General features: G+C 39.8%; 1 protein-coding gene across 2 annotated transcripts; it reads left to right on the top strand.

The window, feature by feature from the left end:
- The first annotated feature begins 117 nt into the window (after positions 1 to 117).
- RpS26 (ribosomal protein S26) lies at positions 118 to 25,572 on the top strand. 2 transcript variants are annotated; one of them, XM_071689190.1, is made up of 5 exons: positions 118 to 229; positions 4,687 to 4,864; positions 21,710 to 21,843; positions 24,164 to 24,233; positions 25,519 to 25,572. In XM_071689190.1, exons 1-4 carry the CDS (start codon positions 227 to 229, stop codon positions 24,185 to 24,187), a joined length of 339 nt encoding a protein of 112 aa, XP_071545291.1. In that variant the 5' UTR covers positions 118 to 226; the 3' UTR covers positions 24,188 to 24,233; positions 25,519 to 25,572. The 2 variants fall into 2 exon arrangements, with proteins under 2 accessions (XP_071545291.1, XP_071545290.1); XM_071689189.1 differs by lacking the exon at positions 24,164 to 24,233 and having other exon boundaries at positions 119 to 229.
- Positions 25,573 to 27,995: the final 2,423 nt, after the last annotated feature.

The raw sequence follows: 27,995 nt of genomic DNA, 5'->3' as shown, positions 1-27,995 counted from the left end.
TAAATTATACTTTTCTACGTTGTTTCGGTTATATTTTCATTATTAATATATATTTTGCAGTGAAAACAAATTTTCTGTATAAGTGTACAGTTATAATATTTGAAACTTGGGTAAATTATTACAAATAGAACCATAATTCCAGTCTTCCCCCCCCCCCACCTCCCTCACGATTTGTTGACGGTCTTTCAGTGCGGGAGTTGGAAACTCCTCCATTTTTAGGGCCCAAATGGTAAATATTTAATGCGGAATATCGTTTATTGTTATGTTGTGATATATTCTAGTGACCCAGGATGGTAAATGAAGGGTCAGAGGATGGATTTGACGTTTGTTAATTGATGAATATACTAAGTTTATCTTGTATTTTGAAGTAAGTGTGAACCTCGTGGTGGAGACAAACCAGGTGTCAGATCTATAATCAGTTGATGGTGTTTTCCTATGTATTTACAGGAATGATTGATAGAGGTTCTCTGATGATTAGTGAAGAAATGAATTAGGTAAAATTTCAGGAGTTAGACGGGAGTTTCTAGGTTAACTGCGGGATTTCTGTTAGATGATGTCAAGGGGTGCGCGTTATGCATGAAAGAATTTAACGAAATTGACACGGTTTCCTTACTATGCCCATACTAGTGTAGAGATGATGTATGGGATTATAGTTGCAGCACTGGTATCAAATTTAAATTTTCATGGAGTGTACAGGGCTCTAAAGAAGAGGGAAGTTGAGTAGTTTTCCTTTTAGATGATTGCTGGAAAGTTAAATATTTAACACATTGTTAACACTTTTGATCAAATCTATCCTATGATAACACCCGGGATCATTTTGAGTGACCTTGCTGCAGATGTCTTGACTGAATGTGTTCCATAAAAGTCTAGAATAGAGACTCCTCATATATAGGTTTGATATCATAGTTTTTTACAAGTTGAATCATGGTTGCTACTGTAATGAAATCATAAGACTGGGATTTCACTTTACTACTTCTTAGAAATAACATAAAAATGAGGACACTGCAAGAGGCCTGTTGGCCCCTGCCAGGCGGGTCCTGCGTCTGTCTACCCTACAACCAACTGCCTGAACTCATAAACATATCCAACCTTTGTTTAAAGCTATCTGTAGTACTAACTTCCACTGCTGTAATTGGCAGCATGTTCCATAAATCTCCTACCCTATTCCTGAACCAATATTTACCCACTTCCTGCCTAATCTATTTTTTTCTAATTTAAATATATTATTGTCCTATCCAGTGGTGCCACTCTAAGAATTTTTATCATGTTATCTTTATTAATACCCTGAGCCCATTTAGAAACTTCAATCATATTACCCTTCACCCATTTAGAAACTTCAATCATATTTCCTCTAGCCCTCCTCTCAAGTGAGTGTAAATTCATCTTTTCAACCTTTCTTTTTAAGTGAGGTTTCCGATTCCAGGGGTTATTTTAGTCATTTGCCTTTGTACTCTCTAAACAATCTACATTAGCTGCATAGTATGGAGCCTAAAACTGTACCGCATAATCCAAATGGGATCTCACCAACATAAGATAAAGTTGCGATAATACTAGGAGTTTAATTGATGACAGTGCTATTAATGAATCCTACCATCCTATTAGCCTTATTACACACTTTGATTGTTGCTGTGGCTTAAGATCCTTGCTCACCAGTACCCCTGAATCTCTTTCGTATTCTGTTTTACCAGTAGTAATATTGTCCAGTTTGTCATTACTGTTTGTGTCTTTACCCACGCTTAGTGTTGTGCATTTGTCTATGTTGAATTCCATTTTCCACGTAACTGCCCATTCTGATAATCATCTTAATTCCTTCTGAAAATTTACTGAATTTTCTTCGAGTCAATTACGGCCTCTATTTTTGTGTCATCAGCAAATTTACCTAAGTTGCTGGTTATTCCCATATCCAAATCATTGATACATATAATAAACAAAAGCTGTTGCAAGACTGACCCTTGAGGAATACTACTCTCTCTGCTGCCCAGTCTCATGTAATTCTGTTGATGCATACCCTCTGTTTCCTGTCAGCGAGCCATGCCCTAATTCAGTAAAATACACAAGCCCTGATGCACCTGAAGTACTCTGTCAGAAGCCTTAATTAAGTCCAAGTATACGATGTCATAAGTCTTAACCTGATTAACAGTTTCACATACTTTACCAAAGAAGAGAAGGTTACTAAGACATGACTTCCCATTTGTAAACCCATGTTGAGAATCCCAAAAGAGATCATGATTCTCCAAGTATTTCTTTATTTTGCCCACTATGTTTGTTTTAATAATTCAATATATTATCGGTAGGATCATGAAGGATAGGAAAAATGTGGAGTTGTATAACAATACCATGAAATGTAGAAATCAAATGGCATTAACTTATAAAAACTGCATTTATGAAATTCTATTATTTCTGCATTTGTGGTTTTATTATTATGTATCCTTACAAATAACGTACAGTGTCTCCTTATCTCTATCTCATTCTTTCTTTTGGTTTAGAATGTAAATGGTGAATTTTAATGTCCTCAGAGATTTAAGAATCAGACCTTGTGTGGGACAGATCTCGTAAGCATTAATTTGAGCCCTAAATGAATTTAGATATTTAAACTTAACATAATTTTTAGATTTTTCGTAAATTTGGATTAAGTCTAATTCAGATGTCACCAGGCATGGGGATGCTCTCTGGTTGATAGTAACTTTAAGCAGGAATATCATTAGGTGGACATATTGGTATGTAGTAGTTGGTAGAAGCCTTTAAAACCTGTGCTATAGTTGACCTCTTCCAGTGGCCTATTAAGGGTAGAGCAATAAAGGCTAAGAAACAGCACTGGAGTTCAACAAATGTGGAGACTCTTGCCATGGCCATCCCTTTGAGGGAGATCCCAAAGGGAATGGTCATCAGAGATATAGATAGACATATTGAGAAATGGTGGAAGAATGGGTGAAATGGTGTATGCAAGGGCGAGGTAAGTGGAAACACTTGATGTATCCACCCTTGTGATGGGAGTTCTCTAAGGGAACAAGCATCAGAGATAGTTATCGAGAGTGGCATTGCCATAATAAACTGATAAAATACATTTCTCACAGGTATAGGGTACTTATATCAACTATGACATGCTTCTCCTGAAATCCATACATTTTTTATGTAGTGCCTGGAAACTGAAACTTGGTATCACTTAACTTTGAACACCACTGAATTGCACTGAACTTCAAGGTGATTGCTGCATAATCAGTGAAGCAAACCTATAATACTGCAAGATACCGAGTATTGATGTCCGTATCTCTGATGCCTGTTCCCTCTTGAAACTTCCTCAAGGAGGTAGCCATGGTAATAATCTCTCCAAAACTAATGAACTCTAGTGCCGCTTTTTAGCTTTTAGTGCCTCACCCTGAATAGGTCAGTGGCAGAGGGCAACTCTAGTACTATGTTTGCAGAGGTTCCTACCTAAGGTTCCTTCTGACCACTTTTTCTTAATTATGTCTACCTAATGTTACAACCTACTACTGTTTGTTCCTACCTTGTATGTCTACTTCATGTTTCCACCTGTTGCTCTATCCTAAATGTTCCTAACTACTACATCTATCCATTGCTTCTTCCAATTTTTCCAAAAGACAGGGCTAACAGTGCTCACCATAGAAAAATCTAGTTATGAAGAATGCGCTGTGTGAGTTAAGTGTTGTCAAGTGTTACTTTTGACAAGGGGAGGTTGAGTGTTTGAGGGCAGAATGCCAGTAATCCACATGTGGGTGAAGCAGAAAGAATATACTGCTCTCTGGGTCACAGAGTGCAACTTGACAACCACTGAAGTGGTTCTATGCACTTGTCACTAACCCTCCCCATACCCAGTTGGGTAGTACAGGTAATATACCTCCCTGGTCGTTGGCTGCCAACAAACTACTATATACTGAGTAGACTAATGAAATTCTTGTTGATGTTAATGGGTTATGGGTTATTTTTAAGTATTTTATGAATCTGTTTATCTCCATTTTTCATCCTTTTATCTGTTAAGCAGTATTTTTAAGAAAAGCAATGTCTTATGAAATGAAAGGACACCATATGAGGAAAAGAGTAAAACAACTAAGAAACAAATGACTTATGCCAAGATTTTTAACTTGAAACGCACACAACATTGAGTATACCCAGTAAAGGTTAACATAGGTGTAGGTTAGATAATTTAAAAGATGAATTAAACATGGTATTATAAATAAGCTCACCAACCAAGGTAAAATGTTTTCAGCACGAGAAAATTATTACCCAAAGGAAGCATAAACAGACTTAGGTAAACTTTACATTATGAGCTGGATACATGCATTTGTTGCTCCTTGTCTAGTTCAGTGGGTTATTGAATGTCATAAGCAAAAATAATTTGCATACGAAGATGTCATTTAGTCTGTTTCCTGGTGCTACCTCACTGATGCTGGAAACAGTGATCAAGTATAATAAGATAGTAAGGAATGAAAATGTTAATAGCATTGTTGACTAACATTCTGCAAACATAGGCTTATTACTACAAGTCACTGACATTTAGCCCTTAAAAATGGCTTGATATACAAATGTGAAAATCATTTTGTTTTAGATAACTAGATTTATTGTACATTGAGTACATTGCACATATTTTGAATAAAGAATAGTATTTGTAAATTTTATGTAAAACAGCGCAAGCATGTTTGTAATATTTTATTTGAATATTTTATGCAGACATCTAAGCGTCGGAATAATGGACGGTCCAAGCATGGACGGGGCCATACTAAGCCCGTTCGATGCACAAACTGTGGTCGATGTGTTCCCAAGGATAAGGCTATCAAGAAGTTTCAAATCCGGAATATTGTGGAGGCTGCTGCTGTAAAGGATATTAATGAAGCTTCAGTTTACACAGGTAAATACCTCATGCTTATGATTTATTGTTAAATTGAAATTCAACATTTCAGTGTAAATTATAGTGTGTGCTTTATTTTGGCTTTGGGGTACATTTGTTTGCTCATAAGAAACACTGGCTTCCTTGTTTATATCAAATGCACAAGTCGAACTCACACGACTAGTGTACTTGAACTGCCCAGAAAATGTTTTAGCAGGTTAGATTTGCCATTCAAGAGTTGTACATTGAAAAGAACACATTTTTGCACGTAACTAAAATTAATATGATCCTAAAGTCTTTAAAACTGGTAACCTAGCTTTTCACATGTTATATTTAAGCTTTCTCACCCAGCATTTTTTTTTTTTTTTCACGTAGACTTTTATGTCATCCTGTTTGATATAAGTTAAGATTATATCTGTAATTTGATATTAAAAGCGAACCTTTAATCATAGTGTTGATATCAAAAATTGCAATTACTACACCATAGTGTAGCATTTTCCCTGGTGTTTTAGATTAGTTATTGCAGATGTTTTGGAAGGAGGTAAATAAAGTGCGTAAGACAAGGGAACAAATGGGAACTTCAGTGAAGGGGGCTAATGGGGAGGTGATACCAAGTCGTGGTGATGTGAGAAGGAGATGGAGTGAGTATTTTGAAGGTCTGTTGAATGTGTTTGATGATAGAGTGGCAGATACAGGGTGTTTTGGTCGAGGTGGTGTGCAAAGTGAGAGGGTTAGGGAAAATGATTTGGTAAACAGAGAAGAGGTAGTAAAAGCTTTGTGGAAGATGAAAGCCAGCAAGGCAGCGGGTTTGGATGGTATTGCAGTGGAATTTGTTAAAAAAGGGGGTGACTATTGTTAACTGGTTGGTAAGGTTATTTGATGATGTATGTTTATAAGTATACGTATGTAAGTAGGAGAGATGGCCAGAGAGCGTTATTGGATTACGTGTTAATTGATAGGCTCGCGAAAGAGAGACTTTTGGATGTTAATGTGCTGAGAGGTGCAACTGGAGGGATGTCTGATCATTATCTTGTGGAGGCAAAGGTGAAGATTTGTAGGGGTTTTCAGAAAAGAAGAGAGAATGTTGGGGTGAAGAGATTGGTGAGAGTAAGTGAGCTTGGGAAGGAGACTTGTGTGAGGAAGTACCAGGAGAGACTGAGTACTGAATGGAAAAAGGTGAGAACAAAGGAGGTAAGGGGAGTGGGGGAGGAATGGGATGTATTTTGGGAAGCAGTGATGGCTTGCGCAAAAGATGCTTGTGGCATGAGAAGCATGGGAGGTGGGTTGATTAGAAAGGGTAGCGAGTGGTGGGATGAAGAAGTAAGATTGTTAGTGAAAGAGAAGAGAGAGGCATTTGGACGATTTTTGCAGGGAAAAAATGCAAATGAGTGGGAGATGTATAAAAGAAAGAGGCAAGAGGTCGAGAGAAAGGTGCAAGAGGTGAAAAAGAGGGCAAATGAGAGTTGGGGTGAGAGGGTATCATTAAATTTTAGGGAGAATAAAAAGATGTTTTGGAAGGAGGTAAATAAAGTGTGTAAGACAAGGGAGCAAATGGGAACTTCAGTGAAGGGGGCTAATGGGGAGGTGATAACAAGTAGTGGTGATGTGAGAAGGAGATGGAGTGAGTATTTTGAAGGTTTGTTGAATGTGTTTGATGATAGAGCGGCAGATATAGGGTGTTTTGGTCGAGGTGGTGTGCAAAGTGAGAGGGTTAGGGAAAATGATTTGGTAAACAGAGAAGAGGTAGTGAAAGCTTTGCGGAAGATGAAAGCCGGCAAGGCAGCGGGTTTGGATGGTATTGTAGTGGAATTTATTAAAAAAGGGGGTGACTATTGTTGACTGGTTGGTAAGGTTATTTAATGTATGTATGATTCATGGTGAGGTGCCTGAGGATTGGTGGAATGCTTGCATAGTGCCATTGTACAAAGGCAAAGGGGATAAGAGTGAGTGCTCAAAATACAGAGGTATAAGTTTGGTGAGTATTCCTGGTAAATTATATGGGAGGGTATTGATTGAGTGGGTGAAGGCATGTACAGAGTATCAGATTGGGGAAGAGCAGTGTGGTTTCAGAAGTGGTAGAGGATATGTGGATCAGGTGTTTGCTTTGAAGAATGTATGTGAGAAATACTTAGAAAAGCAAATGGATTTGTATGTAGCATTTATGGATCTGGAGAAGGCATATGATAGAGTTGATAGAGATGCTCTGTGGAAGGTATTAAGAATATATGGTGTGGGTGGCAAGTTGTTAGAAGCAGTGGAAAGTTTTTATCGAGGATGTAATGCATGTGTACGTGTAGGAAGAGGGAAAGTGATTGGTTCTCAGTGAATGTAGGTTTGCAGCAGGGTTGTTATGTCTCCATGGTTGTTTAATTTGTTTATGGATGGGGTTGTTAGGGAGGTGAATGCAAGAGTTTTGGAAAGAGGGGCAAGTATGCAGTCTGTTGTGGATGAGAGAGCTTGGGAAGTGAGTCAGTTGTTGTTCGCTGATGATACAGCGCTGGTGGATGATTCATGTAAGAAACTGCAGAAGCTGGTGACTGAGTTTGCTAAAGTGTGTGAAAGAAGAAAGTTAAGAGTAAATGTGAATAAGAGCAAGGTTATTAGGTACAGTAGGGTTGAGGGTTAAGTCAATTGGGAGGTAAGTTTGAATGGAGAAAAACTGGAGGAAGTAAAATGTTTTAGATATTTGGGAGTGGATCTGGCAGCGGATGGAACCATGGAAGTGGAAGTGAATCATAGGGTGGGGGAGGGGGCGAAAATTCTGGGAGCCTTGAAGAATGTTTGGAAGTCGAGAACATTATCTCGGAAAGCAAAAATGGGTATGTTTGAAGGAATAGTGGTTCCAACAATGTTGTATGGTTGCGAGGCGTGGGCTATGGATAGAGTTGTGCGCAGGAGGGTGGATGTGCTGGAAATGAGATGTTTGAGGACAATATGTGGTGTGAGGTGGTTTGATCGAGTAAGTAATGTAAGGGTAAGAGAGATGTGTGGAAGCAAAGAGAGTGTGGTTGTGAGAGCAGAAGAGGGTGTTTTGAAATGGTTTGGTCACATGGAGAAAATGAGTGAGGAAAGATTGACCAAGAGGATATATGTGTCATAGGTGGAGGGAACGAGAAGTGGGAGACCAAATTGGAGGTGGAAAGATGGAGTGAAAAAGATTTTGAGTGATTGGGGCCTGAACATGTAGGAGGGTGAAAGGCGTGCAAGGAATAGAGTGAATTGGAACGATGTGGTATACCGGGGTCGACGTGCTGTCAATGGATTGAACCAGGGCATGTGAAGCGTTTGGGGTAAACCATGGAAAGTTTTGTGGGGCCTGGATGTGGAAAGGGAGCTGTGGTTTCGGTGCATTATTACATGACAGCTAGAGACTGAGTGTAAACGCATGGGGCCTTTGTTGTCTTTTCCTAGCGCTACCTCACACACACGATGGGGGAGGGGGTTGTTATTCCATGTGTGGCAAGGTGGCGATGGGAATAAATAAAGGCAGACAGTATGAATTATGTACATGTGTATATATGTATATGTCTGTGTGTGTATATATATGTGTACATTGAGATGTATAGGTATGTATATTTGCGTGTGTGGACGTGTATGTATATACATGTGTATGTGGGTGGGTTGGGCCATTCTTTCATGTTTCCTTGCACTACCTTGCTAACGCGGGAGACAGCGACAAAGCAAAATAAATAGATAAATATGAATAAATTGCAGATTTAAGTGCTTCATTTCACTATGAGAAAAATGTAAAAAAAGAAAGTAGATAAGGTATACAAAAACTGAAAATTTGCCCTCTCCATGTGGTGAATAATATATTATCCCTTCCTTGGTGCTTTTCATATTCAGTTAGATCTTTGATTTCATTGTAAGCCACAATGGTTTTTGGTTAAACAAAATGTCTAAAAGGAAGTTCAACTCTGGTGAAACAGAAAACATTAAAAGCACTTATCTTGTAGTTTTGATTCACAACTAGGGGTCAGAAATATTTTGGCAGCTTGGAACATAGCTTTTGTGACTTGAGCCCTGCCTTTTGGCAAAATGCTAGTACCCATGGACAGAAGTGATATTTGGTGGGAGCATTAGGTAGAAGTGGTACATTGAATCAGTAGGCAGGAGGCTTATTATGGAGAATTAGTTGATAGGAACATTAGATAGAATCCTCTGGAAGCATTGTGCTAGAGTTGCCCTCTAAAGCACTAAATTCTAAGAAGCAGCACTGGAGTTCAGTAGTTATGGAGACTCTTTTGCCATGGCCACCCCCTTGAGGGAGTTCTTGGAGGGAATGGGCACCTGTGGTATAGATGGATAGATAGATACCTTACTTTAATCGAGTCGTGCTTTGATTTAGTCATCAGCATCTGTAGCTGGTGTCTATGTGTAGAGCACGAAAATTAACTGCAAATAAGATTCAGGGCAAGTTTTGTAGAACTTTGCTCTCTACATGTTGCATACATACAATTATCAAATAGAAATTTATGTTAAGAAGTAAATTAGGTTCATACATAAAATTGATATTTTTGGAAAAAGGCAAATAGTAGGAAATATGTTTGCATGCATGGAGTGAAATTGTATTAATGTAGGAGAATGCTAGTAACTGGTGAGGAATTCTTTACTGGTATAGAGGATATGCTAAAGAACTGATTGGAAGTGATGTTAAAAGAGTCTTTGGTACAGGAAAACATTATGCTAGAGTCCTCCGTATCTGGAACATTTATTACAAGACCCTATATGGTTAAGTGAGTTCCTGATTTATCCCTGGGTATAGGGGAGTACATGCCAAGTATTCCCTTTGTGTAGGTGACTTTGACAGTTGGGGGTGTGGAGCTTGAATTTCTTTTACTACAGTTTCTAAAAGTCAGAAAAGTAGCAGCTAAGTAGGATGTGTTCCTTCTCCTCCTTAGAGGGTAAGGAAGCAGCCAAGTAGGATGTGCTCCTTCTCTTTAGGGAGTTGGGAGCGTGGAGATTGAATTTCTTGTACTTCAATTTCTAAAAGTCAGAACAGATGGAGCCAAGTGGTTTGTGCTTCTAAATGTGTCTAAATATATGTGGATGAAACCTATTTAAGAAGAATGGAGAGATAATTAGTATTTTTGAGGAGGAAAATAAAGTGCAAGACAAAAAAAAAGGGGGGGAAAATTCGTGAAGGGGAAAGGGGGAGGTGATAAAAGTTGGTGAGTAAAAGGGAATGGATGAGTATTTTGGGTTAGTTTTGATGATAGAGGGGCAGATACAGGGTGTTTTGGTCGAGGGGGTGTGCAAGTGAGAGGGTTGGGGAAAAATGATTTGGTAAACAGAGAAGAGGTAGTAAAAGCTTTGTGGAAGATGAAAGCCAGCAAGGCAGCGGTTTGGATGGTATTGCAGTGGAATTTGTTAAAAAAGGGGTGACTATTGTTAACTGGTTGGTAAGGTTATTTGATGATGTATGTTTATAAGTATACGTATGTAAGTAGGAGAGATGGCCAGAGAGCGTTATTGGATTACGTGTTAATTGATAGGCGCGCGAAAGAGAGACTTTTGGATGTTAATGTGCTGAGAGGTGCAACTGGAGGGATGTCTGATCATTATCTTGTGGAGGCAAAGGTGAAGATTTGTAGGGGTTTTCAGAAAAGAAGAGAGAATGTTGGGGTGAAGAGATTGGTGAGAGTAAGTGAGCTTGGGAAGGAGACTTGTGTGAGGAAGTACCAGGAGAGACTGAGTACAGAATGAAAAAAGGTGAGAACAAAGGAGGTAAGGGGATTGGGGAGGAATGGGATGTATTTTGGGAAGCAGTGATGGCTTGCGCAAAAGATGCTTGTGGCATGAGAAGCATGGGAGGTGGGTTGATTAGAAAGGGTAGCGAGTGTTGGGATGAAGAAGTAAGATTATTAGTGAAAGAGAAGAGAGAGGCATTTGGACGATTTTTTGCAGGGGAAAAAATGCAAATGAGTGGGAGATGTATAAAAGAAAGAGGCAAGAGGTCGAGAGAAAGGTGCAAGAGGTGAAAAAGAGGGCAAATGAGAGTTGGGGTGAGAGGGTATCATTAAATTTTAGGGAGAATAAAAAGATGTTTTGGAAGGAGGTAAATAAAGTGTGTAAGACAAGGGAGCAAATGGGAACTTCAGTGAAGGGGGCTAATGGGGAGGTGATAACAAGTAGTGGTGATGTGAGAAGGAGATGGAGTGAGTATTTTGAAGGTTTGTTGAATGTGTTTGATGATAGAGCGGCAGATATAGGGTGTTTTGGTCGAGGTGGTGTGCAAAGTGAGAGGGTTAGGGAAAATGATTTGGTAAACAGAGAAGAGGTAGTGAAAGCTTTGCGGAAGATGAAAGCCGGCAAGGCAGCGGGTTTGGATGGTATTGTAGTGGAATTTATTAAAAAAGGGGGTGACTATTGTTGACTGGTTGGTAAGGTTATTTAATGTATGTATGATTCATGGTGAGGTGCCTGAGGATTGGTGGAATGCTTGCATAGTGCCATTGTACAAAGGCAAAGGGGATAAGAGTGAGTGCTCAAAATACAGAGGTATAAGTTTGGTGAGTATTCCTGGTAAATTATATGGGAGGGTATTGATTGAGTGGGTGAAGGCATGTACAGAGTATCAGATTGGGGAAGAGCAGTGTGGTTTCAGAAGTGGTAGAGGATATGTGGATCAGGTGTTTGCTTTGAAGAATGTATGTGAGAAATACTTAGAAAAGCAAATGGATTTGTATGTAGCATTTATGGATCTGGAGAAGGCATATGATAGAGTTGATAGAGATGCTCTGTGGAAGGTATTAAGAATATATGGTGTGGGTGGCAAGTTGTTAGAAGCAGTGGAAAGTTTTTATCGAGGATGTAATGCATGTGTACGTGTAGGAAGAGGGAAAGTGATTGGTTCTCAGTGAATGTAGGTTTGCAGCAGGGTTGTTATGTCTCCATGGTTGTTTAATTTGTTTATGGATGGGGTTGTTAGGGAGGTGAATGCAAGAGTTTTGGAAAGAGGGGCAAGTATGCAGTCTGTTGTGGATGAGAGAGCTTGGGAAGTGAGTCAGTTGTTGTTCGCTGATGATACAGCGCTGGTGGATGATTCATGTAAGAAACTGCAGAAGCTGGTGACTGAGTTTGCTAAAGTGTGTGAAAGAAGAAAGTTAAGAGTAAATGTGAATAAGAGCAAGGTTATTAGGTACAGTAGGGTTGAGGGTTAAGTCAATTGGGAGGTAAGTTTGAATGGAGAAAAACTGGAGGAAGTAAAATGTTTTAGATATTTGGGAGTGGATCTGGCAGCGGATGGAACCATGGAAGTGGAAGTGAATCATAGGGTGGGGGAGGGGGCGAAAATTCTGGGAGCCTTGAAGAATGTTTGGAAGTCGAGAACATTATCTCGGAAAGCAAAAATGGGTATGTTTGAAGGAATAGTGGTTCCAACAATGTTGTATGGTTGCGAGGCGTGGGCTATGGATAGAGTTGTGCGCAGGAGGGTGGATGTGCTGGAAATGAGATGTTTGAGGACAATATGTGGTGTGAGGTGGTTTGATCGAGTAAGTAATGTAAGGGTAAGAGAGATGTGTGGAAGCAAAGAGAGTGTGGTTGTGAGAGCAGAAGAGGGTGTTTTGAAATGGTTTGGTCACATGGAGAAAATGAGTGAGGAAAGATTGACCAAGAGGATATATGTGTCATAGGTGGAGGGAACGAGAAGTGGGAGACCAAATTGGAGGTGGAAAGATGGAGTGAAAAAGATTTTGAGTGATTGGGGCCTGAACATGTAGGAGGGTGAAAGGCGTGCAAGGAATAGAGTGAATTGGAACGATGTGGTATACCGGGGTCGACGTGCTGTCAATGGATTGAACCAGGGCATGTGAAGCGTTTGGGGTAAACCATGGAAAGTTTTGTGGGGCCTGGATGTGGAAAGGGAGCTGTGGTTTCGGTGCATTATTACATGACAGCTAGAGACTGAGTGTAAACGCATGGGGCCTTTGTTGTCTTTTCCTAGCGCTACCTCACACACACGATGGGGGAGGGGGTTGTTATTCCATGTGTGGCAAGGTGGCGATGGGAATAAATAAAGGCAGACAGTATGAATTATGTACATGTGTATATATGTATATGTCTGTGTGTGTATATATATGTGTACATTGAGATGTATAGGTATGTATATTTGCGTGTGTGGACGTGTATGTATATACATGTGTATGTGGGTGGGTTGGGCCATTCTTTCATGTTTCCTTGCACTACCTTGCTAACGCGGGAGACAGCGACAAAGCAAAATAAATAGATAAATATGAATAAATTGCAGATTTAAGTGCTTCATTTCACTATGAGAAAAATGTAAAAAAAGAAAGTAGATAAGGTATACAAAAACTGAAAATTTGCCCTCTCCATGTGGTGAATAATATATTATCCCTTCCTTGGTGCTTTTCATATTCAGTTAGATCTTTGATTTCATTGTAAGCCACAATGGTTTTTGGTTAAACAAAATGTCTAAAAGGAAGTTCAACTCTGGTGAAACAGAAAACATTAAAAGCACTTATCTTGTAGTTTTGATTCACAACTAGGGGTCAGAAATATTTTGGCAGCTTGGAACATAGCTTTTGTGACTTGAGCCCTGCCTTTTGGCAAAATGCTAGTACCCATGGACAGAAGTGATATTTGGTGGGAGCATTAGGTAGAAGTGGTACATTGAATCAGTAGGCAGGAGGCTTATTATGGAGAATTAGTTGATAGGAACATTAGATAGAATCCTCTGGAAGCATTGTGCTAGAGTTGCCCTCTAAAGCACTAAATTCTAAGAAGCAGCACTGGAGTTCAGTAGTTATGGAGACTCTTTTGCCATGGCCACCCCCTTGAGGGAGTTCTTGGAGGGAATGGGCACCTGTGGTATAGATGGATAGATAGATACCTTACTTTAATCGAGTCGTGCTTTGATTTAGTCATCAGCATCTGTAGCTGGTGTCTATGTGTAGAGCACGAAAATTAACTGCAAATAAGATTCAGGGCAAGTTTTGTAGAACTTTGCTCTCTACATGTTGCATACATACAATTATCAAATAGAAATTTATGTTAAGAAGTAAATTAGGTTCATACATAAAATTGATATTTTTGGAAAAAGGCAAATAGTAGGAAATATGTTTGCATGCATGGAGTGAAATTGTATTAATGTAGGAGAATGCTAGTAACTGGTGAGGAATTCTTTACTGGTATAGAGGATATGCTAAAGAACTGATTGGAAGTGATGTTAAAAGAGTCTTTGGTACAGGAAAACATTATGCTAGAGTCCTCCGTATCTGGAACATTTATTACAAGACCCTATATGGTTAAGTGAGTTCCTGATTTATCCCTGGGTATAGGGGAGTACATGCCAAGTATTCCCTTTGTGTAGGTGACTTTGACAGTTGGGGGTGTGGAGCTTGAATTTCTTTTACTACAGTTTCTAAAAGTCAGAAAAGTAGCAGCTAAGTAGGATGTGTTCCTTCTCCTCCTTAGAGGGTAAGGAAGCAGCCAAGTAGGATGTGCTCCTTCTCTTTAGGGAGTTGGGAGCGTGGAGATTGAATTTCTTGTACTTCAATTTCTAAAAGTCAGAACAGATGGAGCCAAGTGGTTTGTGCTTCTAAATGTGTCTAAATATATGTGGATGAAACCTATTTAAGAAGAATGGAGAGATAATTAGTATTTTTGAGGAACAAACCCTGGATATTATATGTTTGAGTGAAACAAACTCAAGGATAATGGCAAAGAAGGGTTTGGGAATGTCTTAGTGGTAAAGTGCAAAGGAAGGGGTAGCACTTTTGTTGAAGTAGAAGTTTTGGGTATGTTTTGAAGGTGTAAGGAAGTGAGTTCCAGACTGATGTAGGTGAAACTGAAGGTGGATTATAAGAAATGTGTGATTATTGGTACTTATGCACCAAGCAGAGCTGTCAACCATTACATGTTTACCATATTTATTGCTTTTTTTTTTTTTTTTTTGTCAAATACAGCAGTACTATTTTTCTTAGTAAAGTATGCTTTTTGAAATTCTGGTCCTGTGTCCTGTATTGTGTATGTAATGTATGGGAAGTTTGTAGGGGTGCACTGTTCTGTATATACTGTACTTTCTCATCTGCAGGGAAGTAGTACAAATGACTGGGAGTTGTACAAAAGAAGGTGGCAGGAGGTCAAGAGAAAGGTGCAAGAGGTGAGAAAGAGGGCAAATGAGAGTTGGGGTGAGAGAGTATCATTAAATTTTAGGGAGAATAAAAGGGTGTTTTGGAAGGAGGTAAGTAAAGTGCACAAGACAAGAAAACAAAGGGGAACATCGGTGAAGGGGGCTAAAGGGGAGGTGATAACAGGTAGTGGTGAGGTAAGAAGATGGAGTGAGTATTTTGGAGGTTTGATGATAGAGTAGCAGATATAGGGTGTTTTGCTCGAGGTGGTTGCGAAGTGAGAATGGTTTGTTAAACAGAAGAGATGGTGAAGGCTTTGCAGAAGATGAAAGCTGGAAAGGCAGCAGGTTTGGATGGTATTGCAGTGGAATTCATTAAAAAGGGGTGATTGTGTTGTTGATTGGTTGGTAAGGATACTCATTGTATGTATGGTTCATGGTGAAGTGCCTAAGGATTAGTGGAATGCATGCATAGTCCCATTGTACAAAGGCAAAGAGGATAAAGGTGAGTGTTCAAATTACAGAGGTATAAGTTTGTTGACTGGGAAATTATATGGGAAGGTGTAGATTGAGAGGGTAAAGGCATGCACAGAGCATCAGATTAGGGAAGAGCAGTGTGGTTTATTTTATTATACTTAATCACTGTCTCCCGAGTCAGCAAGGTAGCACAAGGAAACAGATAAAAGAATGGCCCATCTCACCCACCTACACATGTATATACGTAAACGCCCACACACGCACATATATGTGCCTATACACATGAAACTACCCCCTCCCCCCACGTGTGCGTGAGGTAGCGCTAGGAAAAGACAACAAAGGCCACATTTGTTCACACTCAGTCTCTAGCTGTCATGTATAATCCAAAGAAACCACAGCTCCCTTTCCACATCCAGGCCCCACAAAACTCCATGGTTTGCCCCAAACACTTAACATGCCCTGGTTCAATCCATTGACAGCACATCGACCCCGGTATACCACAGTGTTCCAATTCACTCTATTCCTTGCATGCCTTTCACCCTCCTGTATGTTCACTCCCCGATCGCTCATAATCTTTTTCACTCCTTCCTTCCACCTCCAGTTTGGTCTCCCACTTCTTATTTCCTCCACCTCTGACACATATATCCTCTTTGTCAATCTTTCCTCACTCATTCTCTCCATGTGACCAAACCACTTCAATACATCCTCTTCTATTCTCTCAACCACACTCTTTTCATTACCACACATCTCTCTTACCCTTTCATTACATACTCGATCAAACAACTTCACACCACATATTGTCCTCAAACTTTTCATTTCCAACACATCTACCCTCCTCCGCACAACCCTAGTTATAGCCCATGCCTCATGCCTCGCAACCATATAACATTGTTGGAACCAATATTCCTTCAAACACACCCATTTTTGCTGTCCAAGACAACATCCTCGCCTTCCACACATTCTTCAACACTCCCAGAACCTTCGCCCCTCCCCCACCCTGTGATTCACTTCTGCGTCCATGGTTCCATCAGCTGATATATATATATATATAGTGTGTGAAAGAAGAAAGCTGAGAGTAAATGTGATTAAGAGCAAGGTTGTTAGGCACAGTAGGGTTGAGGGACAAGTCAATTGGGAGGTAAGTTTGAATGGAGAAAAACTGGAGGAAGTGAAGTGTTTTAGATATCTGGGAGTGAATTTGGCAGAGGATGGAACCATAGAAGCGGAAGTGAATCATAGGGTGGGGGAGGGGGCGAAAGTTCTGGGAGCGTTGAAGAATGTGTGGAAGTCAAGAACATTATCTTGGAAAGCAAAAATGGGTATGTTTGAGGGAATAGTGGTTCCAACAATGTTATATGGTTGCGAGGTGTGGGCTATAGATAGAGTTGTGCGCAGGAGGGTGGATGTGCTGGAAATGAGATGTTTAAGGACAAGATGTGGTGTGAGGTGGTTTGATCGGGTAAGTAATAATAGGGTAAGAGAGATGTGTGGTAATAAAAAGAGTGTGGTTGAGAGAGCAGAAGAGGGTGTTTTGAAATGGTTTGGTCACATGGAGAGAATGAGTGAGGAAGATTGACCAAGAGAATATATGTGTCAGAGGTGGAGGGAACGAGGAGAAGTGGGAGACCAAATTGGAGGTGGAAAGATGGAGTGAAAAAGAATTTTAGTGACCAGGGCCTGAACATGCAGGAGGGTGAAAGGCGTGCAAGGAATAGAGTGAATTGGAATAATGTGGTATACTGGGGTCGACGTGCTGTCAATGGATTGAACCAGGGCATGTGAAGCATCTGGGGTAAACCATGGAAAGTTTTGTGGGGCCTGGATGTGGAAAGGGAGCTGTGATTTTGATGCATTATACATGACAGCTAGAGACTGAGTATGAACGAATGTGGCCTTTGTTGTATTTTCCTAGTGCTACCTCACGCACATGCGGGAGGAGGGGGTTGTTATTTCATGTGTGGCGGGGTGGCGATGGGAATGAAGAAGGCAAACTATGAATTATTTACATGTGTATATATGTATATGTCTGTGTGTATATATATATATATGTTGAGACGTATAGGCATGTATAGTTGCGAGTCTGGACGTGTATGTATATACATGTGTATATGTGGGTGGGTTGGGCCATTCTTTCGTCTCTTTCCTTGCACTACCTCGCTAACGCAGGAGACAGCGACAAAGTAAAATAAATAAATAAATATAGATATATTATATTTATTTGTTATACTTTGTGGCTGTCTCCCACGTTAGCGAGGTAGCATGAGGAAACAGACAAAAAAGAATGGCTCATCCCACCCTCATACACACGTACATACATAAACGCCCACACATGCACGTATACATACCAATACATTTCAATGTATACATATATCCTGCCTTCATCCATTCCCGCCACACATGAAATGGCACCCCCTTCCCCCCGCGTGCATGCAAGGTAGCACTATATATGTATACACATGCACATAATGATGCTTGCCTTCATCTATTCATGGGATTACCCCACCCAACAGGAAACAGCATTGCTGTCCACTTCTTCAGCGAGGCAGCACCAGGAAAACACAGAACAGCCATGTTTGTTTATACTCAGTCTCTAGCTGTCATGTGTAATGCACAGAAACCACATCTCCCTATCCACATCCAGGCCCACAGACCTTTCCGTGGTTTACCCCAGACATTTCACATGCCCTGGTTCAGTCCATTGACAGCCCCTTGACCCCATATACTACATCATTCCAATTCAGTTTTTCCTTGCACGCCCCTCACCCTCCTGTATGTTGAAGCCTTGATCACTCGAAATCTTTTTCTCTCCAATTTGGTCTCTCACTTCTTCTTCCCTCCACCTCTGACACATATATCCTCTTTGTCTGCCTTTCCTCACTTATTTTTACCATGTGTCTAAACCATTTCAACACACCTTTTACTCTCTCAACCTCACTCTTTTTATTTCTACTTATCTCTCTTACCCTTTCATTACTTACCCAATCAAACCACCCACACCACAAATTGTCCTCAAACATTTCACTTCCAACATATCCACCCTCCTCCGTACAACCTTATCTATAGCCCATGCCTCGCAACTATATAATATTGTTGGAACTACTATTCCTTCAAACTTACCCTTATTTGCTCTCTGGGATAAAAATTTTTTCCACACATTCCTCATCTCCTAGTACCTTCACCCCCTCCCCACCCTGTCGCTCACTCACACTTCCATGGTTCCATTCACTGCTAAGTCCATTTCCATATATCTAATACACCGTACTTCCTTCAATTTTTCTACATTCAAACTTACATATCAGTTGACTTGTCCCTTAACTTTAGTGAACCTAATAACCTTGCTTTTATTAACATTTACTCGACTTTCTCCTTTCACACATTTTGAAACTCAGTCACCAACTTCTGCAGTTTCTCACTCAAATCAGGCACCAGAGCTGTATCATCAGCAAACAATTGACTCGCTTCCCTGGCCCTCTCATCACCAAGAGACTGCATACTTGCCCTGCTCTCCAAAACCCTTGCATTTATCTTCCTAGCCACCCCATCCATAAACAGATTAAACAACCATTGGGACATCACATATCCCTGCCACAGACTGACCTTCACTGGAAACCAATCACTCTCCTCTCTTCCTACTTGTACACATGCCTTGCATCCTTAGTAAAAACTTTTCACTGCTTATAGCAGCTTACCTCACACACCATATTCTCTTAAGACCTTCCACCAAGCATCTCTACCATCCCTATCATATGCCCTCTCCGGATCCATAAATATTTTTCACACACTTTTCAGAGCAAACACCTGATTCACACATCCTGTACCACTTTGAAAGCACACTGCTCTTCCCCATCCTAATTCTCTGTACATGCCTTCACCCTCTCAATCAATTCCCTCCCCATAAATTTCCCAGGAATACTCAACAAACTTGTACCTTTATCCCCTTTGCCATTCTACAGTGGCATTTTGCATGCAATCTGCCAATCCTCAGGCACTTCACCATGATCCATATGTACATTGAATATCCTTGCCAGCCAATCAACAACAGTCACCCCCTTTCTTAATTCTACTGCAATACCATCCAAACCCACCGCCTTGCCAGATTTCATCTTCCGCTAAGCTTTCTTTACCTCTTCTCTCTCTTAACCAAACCATTCTCCCTGATCCTCTCAATTCACACACCACCCCAACCAAAACGCCCTACATCTGCTACCCTTATCATCAAACACATGCAACATACCTTCAAAATACTCACTCCATCTCCTCACATCATCACTACCTGTTATTAACCCCCACCCCAGTTGATCCCTTCACCTGATGATGGGCAAGAAAAAATACTTCCTACATGTTTCCTGCGCATTGTAAAAGGTGAATAAAAGGGGTGGGAGCTGGAGCTGCTACCCTCTAGTTATTACCTCTCCAAAAAAGGAACAGAGAAGGGTGCTAAGTCACGATTTTTTCCTCTAAGGCCCAGTCATTCCTCTGTTCCTGACCCTTCCTTGCTAATGAGGGAAATGACAAATATGAAAAAAAAGGTAGCTGAGCTGGGATGAAAGAGTATTATTAAACTTTAGGGAGAATGAAAAAATGTTTTGGAAGGAGGTAAATAACATGCATAAGATCAGAAAACAACTGGAAACATTGTTGAAGGGTGCAAGGGGCAAAGTGATAACAAAGTAGTGGTGGAGCAAGGAGGAGATGGAGTGACTAATTTGAAGGATTTTTTAACGTGTTTGATGATAGAGTGGCAGATGTAGGGTGTTTTCGTTGGGGTGGCATGCAAAGTGAGAGAGTCAGGGAGTGGTTTGGTGAAGAGAGAGGGGGTGGTGAAAGCCTTGTGGAAGATGAAATTCAGCAAGGCAGTGGGATTGGATGATGCTGCAGTTGAATTAATTAAGAAAGGGGGTAACTGTGTTGGGTAGGTTGTAGTTGGTAGGCAGCCAACAAGGGAGGTATTTTACCAGTACTATCTGCCTTGGTATCGTAAGGGTTAGTGACATCTGCTTAGTGAGCCAGCTCTCTTGTGGTTGTCAAGTTGCACTCCTCTGACCTAGTTAGTTGTCTTTTCTTTCTGCCTCAATAACACATGGACTACTGGCATTCTGTCCACAAATATGCAATCTCTCCTTGCTGTACAGATCACTTGACAATACTTCACTCACATAGCTCATTCTTCATAACTAGATTTTCCTGTGGTGAGCACTATGTGCTAGCCCGGCATTTTCACAAAATGGTAGGAGCATGAGGTAGAATTTTAGGTAGAAGTTGGAGAGAGCATTAGATAGGAGTCAGTAAGAACATTAGGTAGGAACCTCAGCAAACAATGTACTAGAGTTGCCCTCTGCCAGTGGCATGTTAAGGGTAAGGCACTAAATGCTGAGAAGTGGCACTGGAGTTCATTAGTCATGGAGAATTTATTGTCTAGGCCACCCCTTTGAGGGAGTGTCAGTTGGAACAGGCGTCAGAGATATAGATACATATATTGTTCCTTTAACAGTCGTAAAAAAAATTAAAACTGTTTGTGGAGGTGTCTGCCCTAGATTCAGCCTCATAGAGAATGGTGTATTTGTGAAAATGTGTCCAGGAATATTTCTGGACTCATTTTCTGTGGTAAAAGCTTCCATCTTTTAAAACAGTGTCACTGAAAGGACTTTTAAGGAAGGTAGCCTTACATTATCAATTGATTGGTTGTACAAGACGGCTGCTAGGCAGGCTGGAACTATGCCTAGACTCACAAATGGCAAGATTTCATTTACAACTTTCATTTAAAGCAGCTTTACTGAAAGTAGCACTTTAGGAAGGCATCCCAAACATTAATTGAGTGGTTGTATGATATTGTTGGTGGGCAGGCTGGAACTGTGCACTGATTAATGAGTGGCATGACTAGAGTTACTCCAACTCTCTCCAAAACTTGTAGGTAATCTGAATTTTGGATGTTTCTCCAAGTTTTGTAAAGATGCAGAGGTCAAATATGTTGATTTTAGGGGTCATTCTATTATAGGTTTTTGGGCTTTTAGGGGTAGGGTTACAATTTTATATACAAAAGGAAATTATTTATTTTCTGTTCCTGCTGTTAGATTTATTTTAATTTATATGGGTTGGGTTAAATTCATACATGTTTATACAATTAACAGCTCCAGAGCTTATCTTTCAAGCTGGCCTAAGGGGCAGGAATGGCCAGTTCACTGGGATGGACTTGATGTCGTTTTGATATTTTTAGCAACAAAAAAGAATACAGTATTGCATAAAGTTGATTTAAAAGATGGCATCATGCTTATCTTTAAAATTTCTTCTATTTTTAGTGTATCAGTTGCCGAAATTGTACATCAAGCAGCATTACTGTGTTTCTTGTGCCATCCACTCCAAGGTGGTGAGGAACCGAAGCCGCAAGGCAAGAAAAATTCGTACTCCACCACCCCGCTTTCCTCGTGCACAGGTAGGAAACAGATAATGTGTGGGTTGTGCATCCATTAATTGTGTGGACCTTGATTTTGGTCTGTGGATTAGTGTTTTATTTACTTTTCAGATGATTGTTGAATTACTAATGTTTTAAGGCACTTTCTGTAATGAGTGGGGAGTTTTATAACATCCATTGCTTCTTGTTCTGTTGTGTACTATTATCTAGTTGTATTCTACCATAATATTCTTGGATTATATATATATATATATATATATATATATATATATATATATATATATATATATATATATATATATATTTATATATATATGGTTGGTAAGGTTATTTAACATATGTATGACTCATGGTGAGGTGCCTGAGGATTGGCGGAATGCGTGCATAGTGCCATTGTACAAAGGCAAAGGGGATAAGAGTGAGTGCTCAAATTACAGAGGTATAAGTTTGTTGAGTATTCCTGGTAAATTATATGGGAGGGTATTGATTGAGAGGGTGAAGGCATGTACAGAGCATCAGATTGGGGAAGAGCAGTGTGGTTTCAGAAGTGGTAGAGGATGTGTGGATCAGGTGTTTGCTTTGAAGAATGTATGTGAGAAATACTTAGAAAAGCAAATGGATTTGTATGTAGCATTTATGGATCTGGAGAAGGCATATGATAGAGTTGATAGAGATGCTATGTGGAAGGTATTAAGAATATATGGTGTGGGAGGTAAGTTGTTAGAAGCAGTGAAAAGTTTTTATCGAGGATGTAAGGCATGTGTACGTATAGGAAGAGAGGAAAGTGGTTGGTTCTCAGTGAATGTAGGTTTGCGGCAGGGGTGTGTGATGTCTCCATGGTTGTTTAATTTGTTTATGGATGGGGTTGTTAGGGAGGTAAATGCAAGAGTTTTGGAAAGAGGGGCAAGTATGAAGTCTGTCGGGGATGAGAGAGCTTGGGAAGTGAGTCAGTTGTTGTTCGCTGATGATACAGCGCTGGTGGCTGATTCATGTGAGAAACTGCAGAAGCTGGTGACTGAGTTTGGTAAAGTGTGTGAAAGAAGAAAGTTAAGAATAAATGTGAATAAGAGCAAGGTTATTAGGTACAGTAGGGTTGAGGGTCAAGTCAATTGGGAGGTAAGTTTGAATGGAGAAAAACTGGAGGAAGTAAAGTGTTTCAGATATCTGGGAGTGGATCTGGCAGCGGATGGAACCATGGAAGCGGAAGTGGATCATAGGGTGGGGGAGGGGGCGAAAATCCTGGGAGCCTTGAAGAATGTGTGGAAGTCGAGAACATTATCTCGGAAAGCAAAAATGGGTATGTTTGAAGGAATAGTGGTTCCAACAATGTTGTATGGTTGCGAGGCGTGGGCTATGGATAGAGTTGTGCGCAGGAGGATGGATGTGCTGGAAATGAGATGTTTGAGGACAATGTGTGGTGTGAGGTGGTTTGATCGAGTAAGTAACGTAAGGGTAAGAGAGATGTGTGGAAATAAAAAGAGCGTGGTTGAGAGAGCAGAAGAGGGTGTTTTGAAATGGTTTGGGCACATGGAGAGAATGAGTTAGGAAAGATTGACCAAGAGGATATATGTGTCGGATGTGGAGGGAACAAGGAGAAGTGGGAGACCAAATTGGAGGTGGAAAGATGGAGTGAAAAAGATTTTGTGTGATCGGGGCCTGAACATGCAGGAGGGTGAAAGGAGGGCAAGGAATAGAGTGAATTGGATCGATGTGGTATACCGGGGTTGACGTGCTGTCAGTGGATTGAATCAGGGCATGTGAGGCGTCTGGGGTAAACCATGGAAAGCTGTGTAGGTATGTATATTTGCGTGTGTGGACGTATGTATATACATGTGTATGGGGGTGGGTTGGGCCATTTCTTTCGTCTGTTTCCTTGTGCTTCCTCGCAAATGCGGGAGACAGCGACAGAGCAAAAAATATATATATATATATATATATATATATATATATATATATATATAATATATATATATATATATATATATATATATATATATATATATATATATATATATATATATATATATATATATATATATATATATATATATATATCCTAAATTCTTGTTTTATGAGATTTCTTTTTTCTTCCTAATAATTGCATTAGTTTTATAGATTTCGTTTCAATGAGCTACAGATAACTTAAAATGATTTTATATCATTTATCACTTAAGGCAAAATCACTCCTTGATGGTTCTGATTTTTTTAACTGAGGTACATTGTTTGGTTTAGTATATTCATTGATTAAGGTTGTTCACTTAGGTACAACATTTATTAACATTCAGTAATGTCCATTTAGTCCAGTAACCAGTTGGCTCTAATTGCCATTTTATCAACTTAGGAAGCAGCTGCCATACCACGTTGAAAACACCGCTTTGCCCAGTCAGCGAAGTTAATCATCGTTGAGTCTGGTTAGTATTTGGATGGGTGACTGCCAAAGAACATCAGATGTCGTTCACATATGTATTAGGTAGTAGAATGGGTGGCCTTAGTTGCCCATGGGAGTTTTACCCTGAGAGGTGTTCTTTGTCCTGTTGTTAGTTATTTTCTTTGGCAGTGACACAGCAGACCATGACACATTCTCAGATTGCATAGTATCTTTTGTTTATCACTTTCTTGATTCACCATGTTAAAAAGTTTTTCGTATGGTTTGCATTTTCGTATTCTCCCTCCCACATATACTTTCTGACGCTTCCTTCATTCCTTTTAGATATTATTTCTATATGTAAGCAGGTGGCAACTGTTTCGTTTATTTGAAGCTAAACTAGCACACAGCATTCTTCAGCAAATGCTTCGAGCATTGCTGTTGGCTCTACTGCACTTTTAAAGGTGCTGTGATGATCAGTTGCTGAAATGCTTGAGGGAGATCCTGCATGTGTCACCCCACTTCGAATGTGGGAAATGGTGACAACAGATTACAGCTTTATGAACTTTTGAAATGCAGGTTATATCTATAATCTTGAGGGATGAGTAAATTCTAACAGTTGCTGTTTAGCTTTTAGATTTTTCTGTAAAAATTCAATATATGTTTTGGTGAAATTTTCATTGCAAATGGAAGGCCAGAAAATTAGACTTTTAACTTTTATTTGACAGTGTTTAGTTGGAAAGCCGGTCTTTGCAGTAGTAGTACTAACTGAATGCAAGATTAAGGTAGATTATTTCTTGTAGCTGATGCTGTTTGCTAGGCCTTATGAATTTTGCATACTATTATAAAATAGAATCCTGCATGGTTTGTAGTGGGTTTAAGAAGGATAATTATGATCATAGCACCCTTCTCTGGTGTATATTTTAAGTTTGCATTTCTTTGAAAGCTTGGTCTTCTGTAGCTGATGAGGAACAGTTAATAATCAAGAAAATCAGGAAATTTTGATCTGAGCAGAGAGAAATGTATGATATTTTATAAGCAGAATTAATATACCATTTAAATTTATAAATGTTGGAATATTTACTTTATGTTTGTGTAGTAATTTTGTTTATTTGTAGTTTATTTAGTTTTTTAAGAAAATTTGTTTAGGCAGTGTTATAGTTATGTTAACCTCATCCATGATAGTATGATTATCACCCACTGGTATGTGAATGTGATATATATAAACATGGATTAAGTAAATATTTCAATTTTGTTTTTAACATGTCCTCAACAGCTCATTCAGATGTCTTTATGATGCTTGTTCATAACTCAAGTCTTTTCTCTTGCAGGAAACACGGCCACGCCCCACCTAATTGAGACATTCAATAAAGTTATGAATATCATTTACCCTTTAATTGAGAAATAATAGATCCTAGTGACTTGCTGATGGCAAGACATTTCAATGGTAGTCAAGTTCCATTTTCAATAAGGAAGTTTTCTTCTCTACCTCCCCCAACACATGGATTGTTGGCAGTGTCCTCAAACATACAGTCTCTGCTTATCACAAGTAAAAGTTCATTGCACTTGACACACGCAACTCAATCTTCGTAATTGTAGATTTTACAGCTGCTAACCCTGCCTTTTTTGAGAAATGGTATTAGGAATGTACAGAAACAGTAGGCATTAGCATTAGGTAGAAGTAGCAGGTAGGACTATTCAGTAGATTGGAAATTATGTGCACATTAGTTACATGTAGACATTAGTAGAAAGGCTTGCATGCTTTCACAATATATAATTTTTTTTCATACATATTTGCCATTTCCTGCATTAGCGACGTAGCATTAAGAACAGAGGACTGAGCCTTTATATATATAAACGTGCTGTCAATGTATTGAACCAGGGCATGTAAAGCGTCTAGGGTAAACCATGGAAAGTTTTGTGGGGCCTTGATGTGGAAAAGGAGCTGTGGTTTCGGTGCATTACACATGACAGCTAGAGACTGAGTGTGAACAAATGTAGCCTTTGTTGTCTCTTCCTAGCGCTACCTCATGGGGGGAAGGGGTATGTCCTTTCTTGTGTGGTGGGGTGGTGCGGGATTGGATGAAGACAGCGAGTATGAATATGTACATGTTTATGTCTTAGTATGTATATGTATGTATACATTGAAATATATAGGTATGTATATGTGTGTGTATGGGCATTTATGCATATACATGTGTAATGGGTGGGTTTGGCCATTCTTTCATCTGTTTCCTTGCACTAACGTGGGAGATAGCGACAAATATATATATATATATATATATATATATATATTTTTTTTTTTTTTTTTTTTCTCCAAACTATTCGCCATTTCCCGCATTAGCGAGGTAGCGTTAAGAACAGAGGACTGGGCCTTTGAGGGAATACCCTCACCTGGCCCAATTCTCTGTTCCTTCTTTTGGAAAATTAAAAAAAAAAACGAGAGGGGAGGATTTCCAGCCCCCCCGCTCCCTCCCCTTTTAGTCGCCTTTTACGACACGCAGGGAATATGTGGGAAGTATTCTTAATCCCCTATCCCCAGGGATAAAATATATATATATATATATATATATATATATATATATATATATATATATATATTTTTGCTGTCTCCCGCGTTTGCGAGGTAGCGCAAGGAAACAGATGAAAGAAATGGCCCAACCCAACCCCATACACATGTATATACTACGTCCACACACGCAAATATACATACCTACACAGCTTTCCATGGTTTACCCCAGATGCTTCACATGCCCTGATTCAATCCACTGACATATATATATATATATACTCCTCTGTTCTTAACGCTACCACGCTAATGCGGGAAATGGCGAATAGTTTGAAAGAAAAAGAAATATATATATATATATATATATATATATATATATATATATAGTATTTATTATACTTAGTCGCTGTCTCCCATGTTAGCAAGGTAGTGCAAGGAAACTGACGAAAGAATGGCCCAACCCATCCACATACACGTGTATATGCATAAACACCCACACACGCACATATACATACCTATACATTTCAACATGTACATATTCGTATATGCTGCCTTCATCCATTCCTGCCCCTACCCAGCCACACCTGAAATGGCATACCCCTACCCCACGTGCGCACAGGGTAGCACTAGGAAAAGACAACAAAGGCCACATTCATTCACACTGTCTCAATCTCTAGCTGTCATATATGTACCTAGCTGATGTGGGAAATGGCAAATGTGTATGAAGTGTGTGTGTACATTATTTATATTTTATACTTTGTCACTGTCTCCTGTGTTAGCAAGGCAGTGCACGGAAACAGACAAAATAATGGCCCAACCCACCCACTTACATGTGTATATACATACACATCCACACACATGCACACATATACATATCTATACATCAACATATTCATATACACACACAGACATATACATATGTACACATGTACATAATTCATACTGTCTGCCCTTATTCATTCCTGTCACAGCTCCCTTTCCATGTCCAGGCCCCACAAAACTTTCCATGGTTTACCCCAGACGCTTCACATGCCCTGGTTCAATCCATTGACAGCACGTTGACCTAAGTATACCACATAGTTCCAATTCACTCTATTCCTAGCAAGCCTTTCACCCTCCTGCATGTTCAGGCCCCAATCACTCAAAATCTTTTTCACTCTGTCTTTCCACCTCCAATTTGGTCTCCCACTTCTCCTCGTTCCCTCCACCTCTGACACATGGTCAATCTTTCCTCACTCATTCTCTCCATGTGACCAAACCATTTCAAAACACCCTCTTCTACTCTCTCAACCACGCTCT

The sequence above is a fragment of the Panulirus ornatus genome, chromosome 46, assembly GCF_036320965.1.
Source record: "Panulirus ornatus isolate Po-2019 chromosome 46, ASM3632096v1, whole genome shotgun sequence".
Lineage (NCBI taxonomy): Eukaryota > Metazoa > Arthropoda > Malacostraca > Decapoda > Palinuridae > Panulirus > Panulirus ornatus.
The sequence above is the reverse complement of the archived record's forward strand: the minus strand, read 5'-3'. Positions and strand labels throughout refer to the sequence as shown.